The following is an 18,272-nucleotide window of genomic DNA, read 5'->3' on the forward strand; positions in this document are numbered from 1 at the left end:
TCAAGCTGGGTTCTGCCCCCACAGATCGTGCACTGAACAGATCTTCAACCTCAAAACCGCTCTAAAATTCAGGGCACTCAGAAACCTTCCAATCATCTGTACCTTCGTAGATTTCAAGAAGGCTTATGATTCAGTTGATCGTCAATCTCTGTTCCTCATCCTGAAGGAACAGGGACTAGACTCCAAAACGCTAAACTTGACCAAACAGACCCTCACTGACATGAAGTCAAGAGTGAAACTCATGGGAGAAATCTCAGACGAATTCCTGATAAAAACTGGTGTCCGGCAAGGAGATGGATTGTCACCCCTCCTCTTCAACCTCGTCCTAGATAAGGTGATGAGGGAATGGAAAAAAGAACTGAAAGCACAAAATAGATGGAACCCAGTAAACATTGGGACACGAAAAAACAAGCTTGAAATTCCATGCTTAGCCTTCACGGATGACCTGGCCCTTTTGTCCAGCGATGAAGTCACAGCGATAAAGCAAGTTGAAATTCTCCAAGAATGTGCCAGAAAGATAGGACTTCATATCTCCTTCCAGAAAACTGAATTTTTCTGTTCAAAACTGGACATCCATAGTCTCAATACAAAATACGGACAAATCAACAGAGTCCCTCACTTCAAATACCTGGGCGAAATCCTCGAACCAACCGGACAAGAAAAAATAGCCCAAAACAACCGTGTCCAAAAACTCAAAAGAGCATATGGGAGTACAAGAGAAATCTACAACAAAAAATGTATGTCTCTCCATGTTGAGATTAAACATTACAATACTGTAATTAAATCTGAGGCTTTATATGCAGGGGAAACTCTTAACACTTCATAAAAAGGGCGAGCTCGAAAATATCCTAAAAGAAGAGCGAAAAAACATGGGGAAAATTTTAGGACCAAGACACGCGGAAGAAGGGTACAGCCTCCAAACCCGGAAATCCAAAGAATAATTATCGAATATTGCGGCAGACCTCAGGAAAAGAAGACTAAAATTTTATGGACATGTTAAGAGGCTTCCAGAAACCAGACTAACCCACCAAGGTCTTGAAAGAGTTGATAAACTGAAGAATTTCCCTTGGATACAACAAACAAAAGCAGACATGAAGAACGCACAAATTCAACCTGAAGACATTTTGAATCGAAATATATAGCCTATAGAAAGAAAATTGACAAGTGGGAAGTTACTCCAGAGAATGAAGTACTAAAAAGAGCAGGTACCAAGTGGACGGAAGAAAGGAAGAGGATCTTTAGTCAACAGATGAAAGCATCCTGGATCCTCCACAAACGAAATCATAAATAAAGCTTCGTGTGTTCTGAAAGGGACCATTCACGCATAATAATAATAATAATAATAATAATAATAATAATAATAATATATATACATATTTACCTTTTCTTTTTTCTATATATACATATAACTGGCTTACCTAGCAAATGCCATAAGCAGCATCAGTCCAGCAATATATGTAAGCATACCCCCAAATACGAGGGCATCTGAAACAAAAACAGGAAAAACATCATAAAATACCACTAAAATTAAACCAAACAGTGACTGGCAATTCTTAATATAATGGTCACACACTTTACACTCCTTTTCTGCAGTCTCTGGAATTCTTCCACAGTAACTTAATCTGTGTAAAAATCACCTGAAGAAGTAATTCTGAATGAAGTATGTTTATTTAAATTGCTCAGCAAAACATAAAGAATTTCTCTTTGTTTTCTTTGACATGGCAAAATCCCAAATCATGTCTATAAAGTATGTTTATTTTGTAATTTATCTCAAATTCATTCTGAGAAATGAATCATTTCAGATAGTACTTTAATGATGCTTCTGGAATGCTGACGTTCAGTTCAGTAATGGAAATTCAATTCCGACTACCTATGCAGGGGCACCACAAGCAGGAATCAGCTTCAAGTTATGCGGTAACTTACCAGCTGGGGAATGCAAGCTCAAACAATGAGAACTACTGCTTTAGCACTGAGCTACTCTGGAGCAGAATATGCATGCCCTGTTTGGTATAGATCGTGTCATACCAAACAGGTAGATATTGCTTTAAATGAAACTTGCTGGCTTATATAACTGGTTGCCTAGGATCTACACCTTGTGATAAGATATATTGCTTGGCTGGCATTGCTCCCCCAGATATCAGACGTGAAATAGCTGCCAAACATGAAAAATCTAAAGTAGACATTTCCCAAACACATCCATTACATGATTATCAACCTCCTCAACAACGATTGAAATAGAGGAGAAGTTTTCTTCATTCTACTGAGTGCCTTTTGGAGTCACCTCAATCATCAAGACTAACTTCCTGGAGATCCAGAAACCTCCATCTCAATGGATGGATGGATCCATCTGAAACTCTTCCAGCTGGTTTTGAAGAGTTGTGGTCTACATGGAAGAGTCTAAACAGACTGCGGTCTGGGGTCGGTCGATCTAAGAACAATATGAAAAAGTGGGGTCTATCTGAAGAGTCAACCCTCTGTGGCTGCGGAGAACAAACCTGGTGCAACTCCTGCCCTCTCATTTTCACCATGCAAGATTTAGTGAAGGCCACATCAAATGGTTGAGATCTTGCCAAATTCTGGTCCGATATGATATAATTGTTACTTTGAATGCACCTCTGTATGTTTTTACCACTTAGGCCTATCTAATTATTTCTCATTCTTAACTAATACTTTATATGATGTATTGCTTCTAATACGAATAAATAAATAAATAAATAAATAAATAAATAAATTTCTGAGAAGAGGCCTGAGGTACTATCTATAGCAGATATCTTCAAATGGCGGACTCCAGTCTGGATTCGGACCCTATTGCCTTTTTTCCTGGACCTGCATGGTTCATACAATGTCAATAGTAAGAAAGAAAGGGAAAAAGTGCAACTAAAAACAGTAAACATACTTTAGGGAGTAATGTACAGCTTATACATCCCCCTGGCTCAGAACAATATCTGCTCCAAAGATGGGAATACCGTATTTTGAAGATATGGGAGTGAACAGGTTTTCTATTTGCTCTGAAGATGACAGAGTGTCTACTTTCTTTCTTTCTTTCCCCCTCCCCAATATTCTGCAGCCTCTTCCCTGCCTCAGTTTGTAGTTAGCTGTTCCTTACTCTGCACTGAAATCCAAAAATAATGTGTGATTTATACATCAGTGTAAGTTGTCAATTCAATATTTTCTCAAGAGTATTTTGTTTTTAATGTTGTCATTTAATCATCTTATGCTATTTTTAAGGACACTTTCTTTCAAAGCACTGATACTTTGTCAATAGGCCTACAATATGAATTTTTCATCTAAGCAGTGTTATGTGACTGAAGATGTTAATAATATACGAAACATGTACCACTTTTAACTAATAAGTTCCCTTAAGCAACTAATGTATCAACAAGGTGGAAAATAAAAAATAATTAGTTGTGAATTTGGCTAAATTTGATGAAAAGAAGAGATAGAATGATAGGACACATCTTAAGACACCCAGGACTTGTTCAGTTGGTTTTTGAGGTAAGTGTAGGGGATGAGAACGGTAGGTATGAATATGACAAGCAGATTAGAGTAGATGTAGGATGCAACAGTTACATAGAAATGAAAAGGTTAGCACAGGATAGGGTGGCACAGAAAGCTGCATCAAACCAGTCTATGGACTGATGACCCAAACAACATCATGATAATTTCACAATGATAATGATAATTTCAACAAATACTTCATCTCACTTCATATCCGACCTCGTATTGTGTTTAATTTATCCAATATGGCTGACAGGATAGTGTTGGGGATGTTTTTCATTGAAGGAACCTTGTTCTCTCATAATACAATAGAGAGTGTTAAAGGCTGAAGGATATATGACCAAATTCTGACCAGCGCCTCAAAGTCTACGGTAGAACACCCGTTTGGAGATGATCACAGTGTTAAAATAAATAAATATAATTATCGGGGTTAAAGCCACCTATTTATTACTAAAACAAAGCGTATATATTATTAAAACAAAGCCGAGCTTTTCGCCAAATTACGGTACATTGGCCTCCATTAGGGCATGTGAAGTTCTGCTTTTGACAGTGATCATAGAAATTCTTGAAAGAACGTGGAAGTCACGACCATATTATCCACAGCCTCCCCATTAACTGGACTTGGGTATCATCGCGCTGTGCTGTGGTGGTTGAGAGTTTGACTTGAGAGGGAAGCCATATAACTTCAACAGGGAAGACAGCTTCAAATTATCAAATACATGGAGACCTGTTCTCCATAAATACATGCATAACACCACCATGGCACAGCGCGACACACTCCAGGAACTGTTGACAGAGGGCGGTGAAACAGTAACTTCACTCCCAACCACCACAACACAGCACGATGACACCCAAGTCCAGTTAATGGGAAGGTCATTGATAGTATGGTCGTGACTTCCACGTTCTTTCAAGGATTTCTATGATCACTGTCAGAAGCAGAACTTCACATGCGGTGATGAAGGCCAATGTAATTTGGCAGAAAGCTCTGCTTAGTTTTAATAATAAATAGGCTTTGTTTTAGTAATAAATTAGTGTCTTTAATCCAGATAATTTTATTTATTTTAATAAAGTGAGCCACAAAAACCTAAATTCATTAATGACCACAGTGTGTTTCAGCATGATATTGTTCCATGCCATGAAGCAGGATCTGCTCAGGATTGATTTGTGGACACCAAGCTTCAGGAAATGGACTGGACAGGCCTCAGCCCCAAACTCAATACTATCGAACACCTCTGGGATAAGTTAGACCAGCGATTTCGCTGCAGACCTGAACGACCCCAGCTAAGTTTGCTTCAATGCTGTAGGGAGAATAGTCTGCCATTCCCAGATGTTCTGATACCTGGCAGACTGCCTCCCCTACAGAGTTTGAGTTGTAAAAAAAGCTAAGGTAGGACCCTTATTTGTCTCCACAACTGGACAGTAGGTGTGTACCCAGGAACTCTTAGAGGACAGTTTCCAGTAAATGTCTGGATATTTTTGACCAGCTAATATGTCTTATATTTCTTAACATGATGCAGAAATATCAACCAGAATTTCACACATTTCCTATTGGCATATGCAAGACTTGCTGCCAGGTCAATTCAGAGTTGGGAATGTCATGACAGCCAGGTGGCATCGTCACTGACTTAACATACAGCAAATGTATGAGGAATTTTACAAATGGTAGGGCACGTACCCCTCAGATATTTTAATTTTATTTTTTTCCAATTTGCTTTACGTCGCACCAACACAGGTAGGTTTTATGGCAATGATGGGATAGGAAAGGGCGAGGAGTGGGAAGGAAGTGACTATGTCCTTTATTAATGAATGCCTACAGTCCCAGCATTTACCTGATGTGAAAATGGGAAACCATGGAAAACAATCTTTAGGGTTGCCGACAGAGGGGTTCGAACCCACTGTCTCCCAAAACACCTCTGATTTAGATTCAACTCAACTAGAGGTTGTTTGGTGATGATCAAAACATCAATAGCAGAATAAAAGAGAACCTTTTTTCTTTCTACGGTCCAATACTGCACAAACCAGGCTAATCGAAAATGGTGAATTTTTGATTGACAGGAGCTTTTTACAATTTCACAGGACTGTAACCAGATGGTAACCCTTAAAGGAAACTAGTTTTCAAGGTGTCAATTAAATGTTATCCATAGTTTGAGACCTATAACTTCTCAGGAATAATTAGCTTAAATTACTGCTACGGAATTCTTCTAAATCAGGTATTTAAGTGCAAGGGTAGGAATCGTAAGGTAAAAGGACCAGTAGATGACAGTGGACCAGTAGATGGCACTTGCAGATGTTAAACCAATTCTTAAGCTTGTAACGGAAGTAATAATAGTTTTCAATCAATAGTTCCCTTCTATGATTCCAGAGTGCAGCATATGAAATAAAGGGAAATATAGTAGTACCTTCTCCATATTTCCAAAGAGGTTTTATTAAGAGCCGTATGAGCATTAGATGTAAAAATGGCGTCTGCTTAAAGTTAGTGTTAACGAGGAAGTAACAATACAGGTATGTTGCCTGGCAGGGTTTTGTTGTACCTTGGTCATTTTATTCATTTTTACCAAATACATTCTTTGGAAGGGTAATATTAGCATATTAGGAAGTTATAACTTCGACTGAAGAAATATATTGTTAGTGTCATCTATTGGTCCCTAATATAGCTAGTGGACTAGTAGTTGGCAGGGTATGCCATCTTCTCAACCCTTCCACAAGACCTCATGGATCTAGTAGTTGACATGACAGCCTGAATGTGTATACTTCAATGTGATAGCAAATTCTGGTGAATACAGTAGTTCATATCAATCTCTAATTGGTAAATTATATTGTAGGAAGGAAAGGAAAACTTAAAGGTGATGGAATATTACATACATGATAAGTAGCAGTCTATGTACGCCTATAAATCATGGCATGGTTATAAGCACTCTTAGGACAGAGGGTATGGCCTGTTTTGATCTATTTAACTTCAGTCAGAATTAACAGAATTTGTTAAACATTATCAAATTTAGGTACATGTGTGTTTAAGTGCATTCCATAGATACATTTCTGATAAAGTAATGTTATAGCTCAGTTACTACAGTTTGTTGAAGGTATGTTAAATTTGCAGGTTATGCTCTGAGCTAAACATTGCTTTTGTCATTAATTTCAGAGTCCTGTATCTATCTTATCATGCCTGCCAGGGGGAAAGGATCACTTTTTAAATACTCATTGGAGGCAATGCAAAATGCCATCGAAGCAGTTAAGAAGGACACACCATATGCCACTGCAGCTACTAGATATGGTATTCCACGTGCAACATTGATGAACATTTGCAAAAAATGCAAGAGTGAACAAACGCCTTTCAGAAGTAAAATGGGCCCACCAAGTGTTCTAAATGAAGAAGAAGAATATGTGCTGTTTGACTGGATAGTGAAAATGGGAAAAGCTGGTTTTCTAAAAAAAAAAAAAAACTCTTAGTGCACGAATTAAAGCGTGGCAATCCGTTTACTGATGGTAAACCTAGCAAATCCTGGTAGACATAATTCATGAAAAGACACCAGGAATTAAGCATATACATCCAAAGCATCCATTGATTTTTCAAAGATTCTTTCGACTGAGGGGAAGGAAGAAGTCCCAGTGTTTCGGCAACCCCGCAGCATGTGGCATGGATAGCAAGTAGCCATAGAAGTAATGGAAAAAGAAATTGGTGGAAGTAAAATTGATTACTTCAAGCAGAAAAGAATTGTGGCAGCTGGATAGAAGACATTGAAGAAGAGGACAGAAACTTATTTTTATTGTGGAGGAAGTTGGTGGAAATTGTTGAAGTCCGCTCACCTCCCATGATGAACAGCCCATTAGTAATCAATAAGGACATGTCAGTGCTTGATGCCACACCTACCGTCATGAATCAAGTTACTATTCTGGCAGTTGCAAATGAAAACACAGCACATATGCCTCAAAATGAACTGTCATTGTCAGAGGTTTCTCCTTCCACAACTCAGTCACCAACAAGGATCATCATCAGATTTTCAGCCCATCCCCTCAACATCAACACAGAATGTAAATCCAACTGAAAATATTTCAATCACTCCAACAATGCAACCTTCACTTGAGGACAATAGGTGTCATCATACCAATGCTACTGGTGCGGAATGTTCCACAAGCAATGTCCCTTCTCCCTTCAAATGAGCGTTATTTTACCCTAAATAACTACCTTCAACAACACCAAAAAAAGAAGGAAAAAATTCCAAGTGTAGTGATATCAAAAGATTGGCAGTTATTCCAGGAAAGGAAGCAAAAACAAAAGATGAAGCAGAGAGATTGAAAGAAGAAAGAGCAAGGTTCAGAGAATAAACTATGAAGAAAAAATGTGCTGAATTAGAAATGAAAAAAGTCAAGAAGAGGCTTAAGTTGACTGAAATTGCAGAAAATGACAGTGAATCAGAAGGACGTGTTTTGAAAAGTGCCCCAACGAATTTCCGTATGGGATTTTATGTGATATGTGACTATGAGGGTGAATATTATCTTGGAATTATTTTGAAGTTAGATACAAATCGGGCATATATCAAAGTAATGGCCGTGGCAGGAATTAATGCATGGAAGTGGCCAAAAACTGACGATGTGTGTTGGTATGATAAGGAAGATATAAAGGAAGTGATTTCAAGACCCAAATTGTACACTAACAAAGACACTATCGAGTATCAGAAATTAATAAATATCGCACATTGTAAGATATCTGGTTCAATGATATAACCTTGTTTCAGTATTGCTTTGTATTCCCTTTATTTAACGTTTTCTATATATGAATAATGAAAAGTTTGTGAGTTAGTAACTTTTTATAAACAAACTGTCAACAACTGGTGTCATGATGTGTCACCTACTGGCGCAATGGCTAAAGACAGATGCCATCTACTGGTGACTTGTCATACCTGTTTTTCTTGTTCGATTTTATAGTTGGGAAGGAATCCATTCATTACTTTCATTATATTTTTAAGTGAAGGGATTACTGAAGTAAACAAATCAATAATAAATTTAATAGTTCACCCTGCATGAAATTCAATATGAATATTTGTGTCTGAAATTTCCCTTAAAGTGTCATCTACTGGTCCCATTACCTTAATTGTAATGGCAATTGAATTCGTGACCGACATCACGGAATGAATCAAAACTGAAATTAAAATGTAGGCCTAAATACCCATAAGGTAATTTATTATTAAAACTCAAGGAGGTCAGTACAACTTTTTCATAAGTAATCATTCTAATACGAACGATTAAGTTCAGGCTTTGAAAGACGAAGTACCGTACTGCGATTTGAGATTGGTTTCGGCAATCATCCTGAGTAAACAACGTACGCTGACAACAAAAGGACATTTATTTCCATAATATCCATTGATTTACATCTCAACGCCTTTTAAATTCCTAAACAGAAGCTGAATTGCAAATAGCAGTTCTCTTATGCAACGTATTACTTTTCGTGAGGCCGTCATTGATCATGTTTACAAAACACTGTTTGCAAACAAAGATTCGAACACGCAAGATTATTTTAATACTTACTTGACGCCTTGGGATAATCCTGCTTAGCGACCATTGTGGAATAGATCTCTTCAATACACTACACCAAAAGAAATGCCTGTGTTATCTTTCTGCTTCGAATATTATATTAAAATTCTAGCAAACATAACACATCCTCATACTAGCACACAACTGCAGTGGGTGGTATGATCACTGATCCCAATGCATACAGCCACGCCTTATTCAAGGAAGTTCAGTTCTTTCGTTTCTTCTTGGTCTATATCCTAATCATTAAGAATAAGAGACTTATATTCTTCCAGAAACTTGTCAAATACTCTCCCTATCTTTCGAAAATAAGACTAAAACAATTTAATGTATATGCACACTGCTCTGACATACTTTCAACATTCACTGTTGGCCACACTGAACTTTTAACAAATGAGAACTGCTGTCTGAAAACTTCCACGTTCCAGGTATTATGAAAATTACGGGGACGTAATAGAGGCGATACACTCAGAGAAAGTTAAAATATATATCTATGCAGATGACATTGTGATGGCCTCAACATCGAAAGAGGATCTGCAAACCTCTTCCGATCAATTGGCAGACTGGGCGGAGAATAACGAGCTATGTATTAATAAAGAAAAGACAGTGACTATGACATTTAGAAGAGGCGGGAAACAGGCGACTTTCTTCCATAGAACAGTTCCCCTAGCAGCAGTATCACATGTGAAATATTTGGGAGTGATCATGCAAACAGGTGGAGACAAATTTTCTTAGCACATTAAGGACAGAGTCAGCGCAGCATTTAGAAGCGCAAATAGCATAAAACATCTGAGGAAATTATCACAAAAACAGCAGTAAAATTGTTCAACGTCAAGGTTTCACCCACAGAACACCAATATATAACAGAAGTACACAGTCCATGTTAGAACTTGGAAACAAAGATGACCGCAGCGCTCGTAGTGGTCTGGATGCTAAGTGATAGCACGGCCGAATGGATCCCTTCCTGCGCTAGCGAGAGCGACGCATCAAGTTGGCCGTGGTTATTGGTATGAGAATCTTAGCTTGCAAAGTACATCCTGGTATGAGAACTTTCGTTTAGTTATATAGGATAGCTCTCCTCCCCACGCGTTTCTCAATATCTTAACATGTTGAATAATATGTAATAGTCTACATTTTTTCTCTCATAATGAATATGGCATGAATGAGCAATATGTTTTATTACTGGTTCATAAATTACTTTGTATTTTCAGACTTTCGTATACACAATGAAACGGAATTCAATATGTTATTCAATAGGTTAAAATACTGAGAAACGTGTGGGGACGCAGGATATTCTAAATAACAAAACGAAAGTTTTCATGCCAGGAAGTACTCTGCAAGCTAAGATTCTCATACCTATCACCGCAGCCAGCTCACTAATTTCGGAAACCTACAAGCTGAAAAATAAAATTTGTCATTGGGAACAGGACCACAACGTCGCATACAATGACACTGTGTGTTCAATTTGGAATGAGGAGCTTTGAGTGGTTTGTATTCTGTGGGAGAAAGACTAACGTAATCTTATCAACCAATAAAAACAAAATCATGACATTTGAAGTTTATTGAATTGCAACTTAATACATTGAAAACACTACAAACATTATAAATGACAACAGGGAAAGCAGATGAAACTGATCTTTCCATCAGAGAAAGGACAGGTACATGAAAGAAGACAATCAGTCTGTCAATCAATCAATCATCAGCGATCTGCGTTTAGAGTTGTCGCAGAGGTGGTACCGGTAGTTTCATTACAATGTTCACAAACAATACAAGCAACCATACAAGTCTTCAAATTGCCTAGGCCTTCATCAGTTAATGAAGACTACAGTACCATGGTTTCAGCAAAAGTACAAGCATCAATAAAATACATATATCTTCATTATAGACGGTTATGCCCTTCACCGTTTACCCTACAATTCTCTGTGAATTAACTATGTCTCTTCAGAGCCCTCATTTCGCAATTAGCTCTGTGGTTTTGTTTAGTTCTCACAACTAGCTCCGTGGTTTCGTTTAGTTCTACACCTCTGACTTTTAAGTGTTGGTGATGGTGATTATTGATTTGAGAAGAAGTACACGTAATCAACCATCCTCTATAGGCCTATAATACTAATCAGAGAGAAAAAAATGGAAGGGATCCGACACTTCGAAAAGTGAAGATATCGGCCAAAGAAGACAAGGGCCATGAAAATGAAAGACTCCCTAGGATTCGCAACCTAGTACCGTCAGGGTCGAAAAGAACAAAAACTGACCAAGGGAGGTCTGATAAAATAAGATGAAAGCGAGGAGCCTGACAAGCAATTGGACGCAATGCAGTACTCAGCTAAGGGCCCCATGGTCACCAACCCACGCTCCCAAGTTTGGAGCCACTAGGGCCACTTTTAGTCGCCTCTTATGACAGGCAGGAGATACTGTGGGTGTTATTCTATCCCCCCCCCCCCCAAGGTGAACCTGACCTTAAAATCCCTGAAAACTCTGTCTAATCATTGCCCTGGTCTCACCCTCCATAATGATCCCAGGACTGTCAGGACCACTTGCTAGGCCACTCAACCTTTGCCCATGGTTCACGAACTAGGATGTGACTACAGAAACCCACATCATGAACCCATACAGTATATACAGATAATATTTACAACCACACAAGACTTAAAATTCCTCAGCATGCATATGGCAATGTGTAACTTAATCACTGAAAGACAAGCAGTAGGCCTATACAATAGGCTATACATACATAATGCTTACAACCACACAAGTCTTAAAACGAAATTACCTAGGCCAGCATATGGCATAGCAAACCCAATCGACCAATGAAGAAAATATATTGGTGCCAGCAAATAGGACAAGCAATCATACAGTCTATACAACTGCACAAGTCTTAAAACTACCTAAGCCTGCATACAGCTAACCTGATAATAAATTCTAGCAAAATTAACACTGTTTACAAATAAAAACTGGGACTTGAATTTTTTAAACCTTTTTTGTTATGTCCAGCTGGATACTTTCTCTCAACCAAATGTTTACACTCTTTTAAATGAGAAATGTAAGAGCTGCCTGCAAAATTACATTTTCAAAACAATGTTTCCTACAAAAGGAGTAGGCTGGCCTGGAAAATACACCTTTAAGGCTATCAATGCTTCTGTATGACCATATTTGTCCAAAAATATATAGAATGGGTCATGAACATGAAGCAGAAAATCTTTCATTTGTTCACTGGCGTACTGCAAGTTAGCTGATTTACTGTTTTCTTTGAAATGGCCTTCAGTCAAGTTAGGTGAATGTAGATTTCCCTTGCACACATCACACTCATTATTTATACCTAAATCTTTCAAAATATATCCTTCTACATATGTCACAGCTTGATTGTCCTCTTAAAAGTTCAGAGTGGGATTTACTGGTCTGACTTGAGACAGTAATTTATGCCTTCATGATCAACAGAGCCAGTGCCACATGTACTCCTGGATTGTCATCATCAGCAATTTTAAAAATTGATATAAATAGCCAAGGGGAAAACAATTATCACTATCACACCCATAGTTTTGAAGGGCAAAGCCATATTATTTCCAATACAAGTTTTTAAAGGTATTACAAACTGAAAACATGTAGGATTTGTGTTGGAAATGCCATGCTGTCATATGCAACATAATGCGTTCTCTAAGGGCTCCTGACTGACAGCTTTCATATTAAGAAACCTGAATCCTACTTTCTTCTACCTATTCCAAAAAAACATAATAGATCTTATAGTAATCTGCCACCCATCAATGAAACTGAATGTGCATGTCTTATCTCCACCAGTTTTGAGGTCTCTTATTTTCCAGGTACCTATCTCTTTTAGAATAGTGTTCCAAAACTCAATGTGTGGAGAATTTCCTGAAAGGGCACATCTATACATCTTACTTTCATGGGCATTCTGGTTACAACTGTTCAAAGAATCCAGAAGGTTGTCACTTGCTTCTACAAATTCTGCTATGTATATAGCTTCTGAGGGCAACACTTTTAGTAGCTACATATGTTTCAATTACAGCTGCCACAGTATGGCTTAACTGTGCAGCAGTAAATTTAACTTTAATTCACACAGCCATCCTGGAAGTTTAAATGTTTTTTTCTCAGTTTGGGCAAAGATGACAGACTGGGCAAACTGGAGCAAATATTCATTTATAGGAAGGGGAGTTAGGGATTGGAATAACTTACCAAGGGAAATGTTCAATAAATTTCCAATTTCTTTGAAATCATTTCTGAAAAGGCTAAGAAAACAACAGATAGGGAATCTGCCACCTGGGCAACTGCCCTAAATGCAGATCAGTATTTATTTATTGATTTAAATATTTTCTCTTGGTCTATATTGTATATTGAATGTATTTCAATTTCACCACCCTGTGATCATTAACCTGAATCTTATTTTCAATTAACGCACTTCTGGTATTTTTCAGAAGGGGAACATGATACATGACAACAATTCCTTCACTATTCACAAGAAAATGGAATGGACTGGATCTATCTAAATTACCTTGACAATGCTTTCTGATTTCTCAAGTCATGGTCACAAATTGTGCAAACAACTTTCAACCCTTACTTATAACAAATTCAATCAGCTGTTGTAAGGCTACATTACATCCTGGTACTGAATTTGTGGTGAAATAATAGGCAATTACAGTATTTGTTTCCAAATTCTGTGAATACCTCTTAACATGAAAACTAATGCATGATTTGCTAGTACAGATGACCTTCCTAAAAGACCAAGATCTTCATACCCACATATGCCTTGTTTATTAGCCTCATAATACAAACCCTTTCCTAGCGACATTTCATCAAATAGGAGGGCACAGTATTTGTCAATATCAGACATTTTAGAACCTCTACTTTCAGCACTTCAACTATGGATGGATTCAGACCAGTGTCATAAGGTACTTGAGATGGTAAAGAGTTCAAACGCCTGACAGAGGGAAGCTTATCGATTAACCAAATATTGATATAAGCGAGACCCACATTTATAAACTGAAAGTGCCATAACCTTATCCTCATTCCACCACATACCATATAGAGCTTTGTTAGCATTCTGTAACTGAGCACTGATAAATGATTTACTGACAAAAAAATGATACTCACCAGTTTGTGTGTTTTCTCCAATCTCAACCTCTTCAACATCACGTAATACTGAAAGATCTAGATTACAAATCCTGTTTGTGAAATTACTGAAATTTAATTCAGGAATACATTTCTATTTTATGCCATGCTATTACTTGACACACGCATGTCTAAAATAAGTTACAGGGATTATAGGGAATAGTTTCCACATGTTTAATATGAAGATAAAGGTGGAATTCAAGAGGACAGATTGGGGCAAATATTAATTTATAGCACAAGGTGTAAGGGATTGGAAAAAATTATCAAGGGAAATGTTCAATAAATTTCCAAGTTTGTTGAAAATATTAAAGAGAAAGCTAGGTAAACAATTTATAGGTAATCTGCCACCTGGGCAACCACCCTAAATGCAGATCATTGATTGATTGATTGATTGAACAACATTAAAATTAAATTGCTGCCTAGTGTGCCGGTAGTTAATAAGATTCTACTCAATAAAATGAACTTCACAAACATAAAAACTAGAACAATTTACACCATCACTCTCACGACACACATACTTCCACTCCTTCAGAGAATCCTTATTTATAAAAAATGCGTATTCTTGATGTTGAGATTGCCAGTCATATCGACATAATAGCCACTTGTACATGTTGAAAACTTGCAGGAGTACCTTAACCTCAAGGTGTTACCTCTCTGAAATAAAGAACATGACGTTCATAAACAAAGTTTCAATACCGAAAACAAAGAAATGGAAGGAATGAAAAAGTATAATTTAATACACTATTTACAATTTTATTTCCATAACTTACCTTCGCTGTACTTAGCATCTTCGGGCAGAAAATAACAATGTTTATGTTCTGATTACATGTAGCTTACAATGAAATTGCAAAACTACAGAACTCAAACATACAGCAACACTTGGACATTAAGCGTACCGTATCTAAAAACTGTAACCGGTTCCTTCTTCGTCGCAACTTCTTGTCATAACCATACAGAATTAAACAGTAATAAACAGTACAGAACTCAATCTCCATTTTCCATTTTACGAGCATAGGCCACGAGCATGAGGCAAGCCAGCCAATCAAGACGCGACTCTACACCCTGCAGCGCTTCCAAGTGGTCTGGATCTGAAATACGGCCTGTTGTACTTTTGTCGTATCTCACCTTCACCCCCATGGTTTCACCTGTCATCACCTACGGAATAAAAAACATCTGGCCATACGTAACTAAAGCTCAACTGTCAAGCATAGAAAAAGTTAAAGCATCATTTCTGAAGAAAGCTTTATGTGTCTCCAAGTACACTACTACTATTAAACGTTTTCATTCCTCCCCTGAAGGGGGAGGCGGGCCTCCTAGACGGTGACGCCGTCTCTCAGGCCGGGAGATTTGTTACGGTGAAGGAGATGTGCGGAGTAGGTGAGTGGGTGGGCGGCCGTGGCCTATACTACGAACTGTCCCGGCATTTGCCTTAGTGCAGGAGAATGGAAAACCATTCTCAGGACAGCCGACGGGTGGGACCAGGCGTGAAGTCCGGCACTGTGCCCCTGGCCGTCTCCCGAATGCAGAGGCGTAGAGCCGTGGCCAACTTTCCTCTGCTCGGTTGGCCAGTCAGAGTACAGAGCTTATGGGACAACAACCCACTCTGCATCTACCGACCAAGTACACTCCATCTCGCTTGGTTTATGTATTGGCAAGGGAACTATTCTACTTAGAGGAAATAAGGCTAAAATTTCTACTTCCAGCCACACCCGCGTACAAATCTACCATGATGGAACTTACATCAAAGAGAGAAGAAATCTGGGAAGAGTTCTATGCCACCGATGCCATGATCATACCAGATTGGAAACAACCAAACTATGACCTTAGACATGTGACGACTCTGTTTGCGGTACATGGTTTTCACCACCTATTATGCCAGAAAGTAGGTTTCCATTCTCCAGGACAAGAATGTGTGTGCAAGCGCTGTGGTGGGCTGTGTGACAGATATCATACGATCTTTTGCAAGCAAAGGACCGAATCACTGACTTCGTTCTGTGCTAGAGTCAACTAACCATATACTGACTGTACAGCTTATGCACATTGTGCGAATTTTCCTCTATTATTAAAATTACGGTGATAGTTATACCAAATACAGTATTGTTTTTAATTACCGGTATGTCACCAATTATATCATTGGGAGTATTATACTTAACAAGCTACTGTTTGAGATTCCCAACAGACTTTAAAATAAAATATATATTTATTTTATAAATATATAATCTATGTTGGTGTGTAGTGGCTGGAAGTGGTAATTTTTATCAGAGCTCTTAAGATTTTGAAATTCCACAGCCTGTTTCCAGACATTTGACCGGGTCAGGAATGGAATGAATGAAGCCCCCATCTAACGGCGAGAATGGGAATTGTGCCGGCTGCCAAAACCTGTCGCACTCTGAGGCAATGATTAATGAAATGAAATTATATTGGAGAATGTTGTTGGAATGAAAGATGACAGGGAAAACCGGAGTACCCGGAGAAATACCTGTACCACCTCCGCTTTGTCCAGCACAAAACTCACATAGAGTGACCGAGATTTGAACCACAGAACTCAGCGGTGAGAGGCCGGTGCGCTGCCGCCTGAGCCACGGAGGCTCACAGCTCTCAAGAATTTAACAGGAAAAAATAATTGCCTAACAGCGGCACTCATTGACCCATTTTCTGTCTTTTAGTAGGCTATTTGAGTAACGAATTAGAAATTACATTGATTCTCGAGAATTCCTATTAACGTAATCGAATTCTGGAAAGATCTGTTTGGATCAAGATGTTTTATTTATCTCCACATCTTTGATTTACCCGGCGCGATTATTCTTATCTGCAACACTGCCAATACGTAACCCCTGTGGGTGGGGACAATAGGAAACACCCACAGTAACCCCTGCCTGTCATAAAAGGTGACTAAAAGGGGTCCCAGAGGCTCTCAACTTGGGAGCGTGGGTTGGCGACGACGAGGCCCTTAACTGAGTCCTGACATTGCTTCCACTGATTTGTGTCAGACTCCTCACTTTTGTTCCCCCTGTGGATGGGAGCAGTAGAATAACACCCACGGTATCCCCTGCCTGCCGTAAGAGGTGACTAAAAGGGGGCCCAGGAGCTCTCAAATTTGGAGCGTGGGTTGGCGACCAGGGGGCCCTTAGCTGAGTCCTGGCATTGCTTCCATTTACTTGTGCCAGGCTCCTCACTTTTATCTATCCTATCCGACCTCCCTTGGTCAACTCTTGTTCTTTTCCGACCCCGACGGTATTAAAGCACTCAAGGCCTCGAGAGTCTTTTCATTTTCACGCCCTTCGTGGTCCTTGCCTTTCTTTGGTTGATATCTTCATTTTTCAAAGTGTCGGATCCCTTCCATTTTTCTCTCTGATTAGTGTTTGTGGGTTACTGTAGTCACGTCCTAGTTCGTGAACCATGGGCAACGGCTGAGTGGCCTAGAAAGTGGTCCTGAGAGTCGGGATACCAGTTGCTATGGAATGGGAGTGGGCATCTTGGACATATTCTGAGTCATGGCCCTCCTTGTGCTCAGGCGGCTAGGACTATACAATTCACTGGTGGTCCATAACCCGTTAGAGGAGAGATCCTCACTTGGGCTATGTGCAAGTAGGGTAGTATCCTGCTTCCTGAATTTACCAAACTAAGAACATTTTAAGCAAGCCTCAGACCTATGCGAGTAATGGAGTCCCACTTCCATTTGACAGGCGAGGGACTCCTTGGAAACAACTTTGCTATTTGCTTTACGTCGCACCGACACCGATAGATCATATGGCGACGATGGGTTAGGAAAGGCCTAGGAATTGGAAGGAAGCGGCCGTGGCCTTAATTAAGGTTCAGCCCTGGCATTTGCCTGGTGTGAAAATGGGAAACCACGGAAAACCATCTTCAGGGCTGCCGACAATGGGATTCAAACCCACTATCTCCCGATTACTGGATACTGGCCGCATTTAAGCAACTGCAGCTATCGAGCTCGGTTGGAAACAACTTGGCGAACGAAATGAAATTCGATGGGGAGCTATTAATATTAATGGGGCTTATGGAAGAAAGAAGGTAGAACTGGCTGAGTCAGCAAAAAGGATGCATCTGGATGTGCTAGGAGTAAGTGATATTCGGGTAAGGGGAGATAATAAGGAGGAGATAGGAAATTA

The 18,272-nt window shown here is 39.1% G+C and overlaps 2 protein-coding genes and 1 pseudogene across 3 annotated transcripts in view; 1 reads left to right on the plus strand and 2 right to left on the minus strand.

Moving 5' to 3' along the window:
- The window catches only part of pck (Claudin superfamily protein pickel), a 33,845-nt gene extending 24,462 nt beyond the window's left edge, over nt 1–9,383 (minus strand). Inside the window, exons 1-2 of the mRNA XM_067158014.2 lie at nt 9,022–9,383; nt 1,419–1,485 (exon numbers count right to left, since the gene is read on the minus strand). Coding sequence (XP_067014115.1) covers nt 1,419–1,485; nt 9,022–9,055 — 101 coding nt within the window. The 5' untranslated portion in view covers nt 9,056–9,383. The remainder of the gene's footprint in view (nt 1–1,418; nt 1,486–9,021) is intronic.
- Nucleotides 1–18,272, plus strand: part of LOC136885543 (uncharacterized) — a 224,412-nt gene that overhangs the window by 79,496 nt on the left and 126,644 nt on the right. The window lies entirely within an intron of this gene.
- On the minus strand, nt 9,219–13,085 carry LOC137503010 (uncharacterized; annotated as a pseudogene).

This window comes from Anabrus simplex, chromosome 14 (assembly GCF_040414725.1).
Source record: "Anabrus simplex isolate iqAnaSimp1 chromosome 14, ASM4041472v1, whole genome shotgun sequence".
Taxonomy (NCBI): domain Eukaryota; kingdom Metazoa; phylum Arthropoda; class Insecta; order Orthoptera; family Tettigoniidae; genus Anabrus; species Anabrus simplex.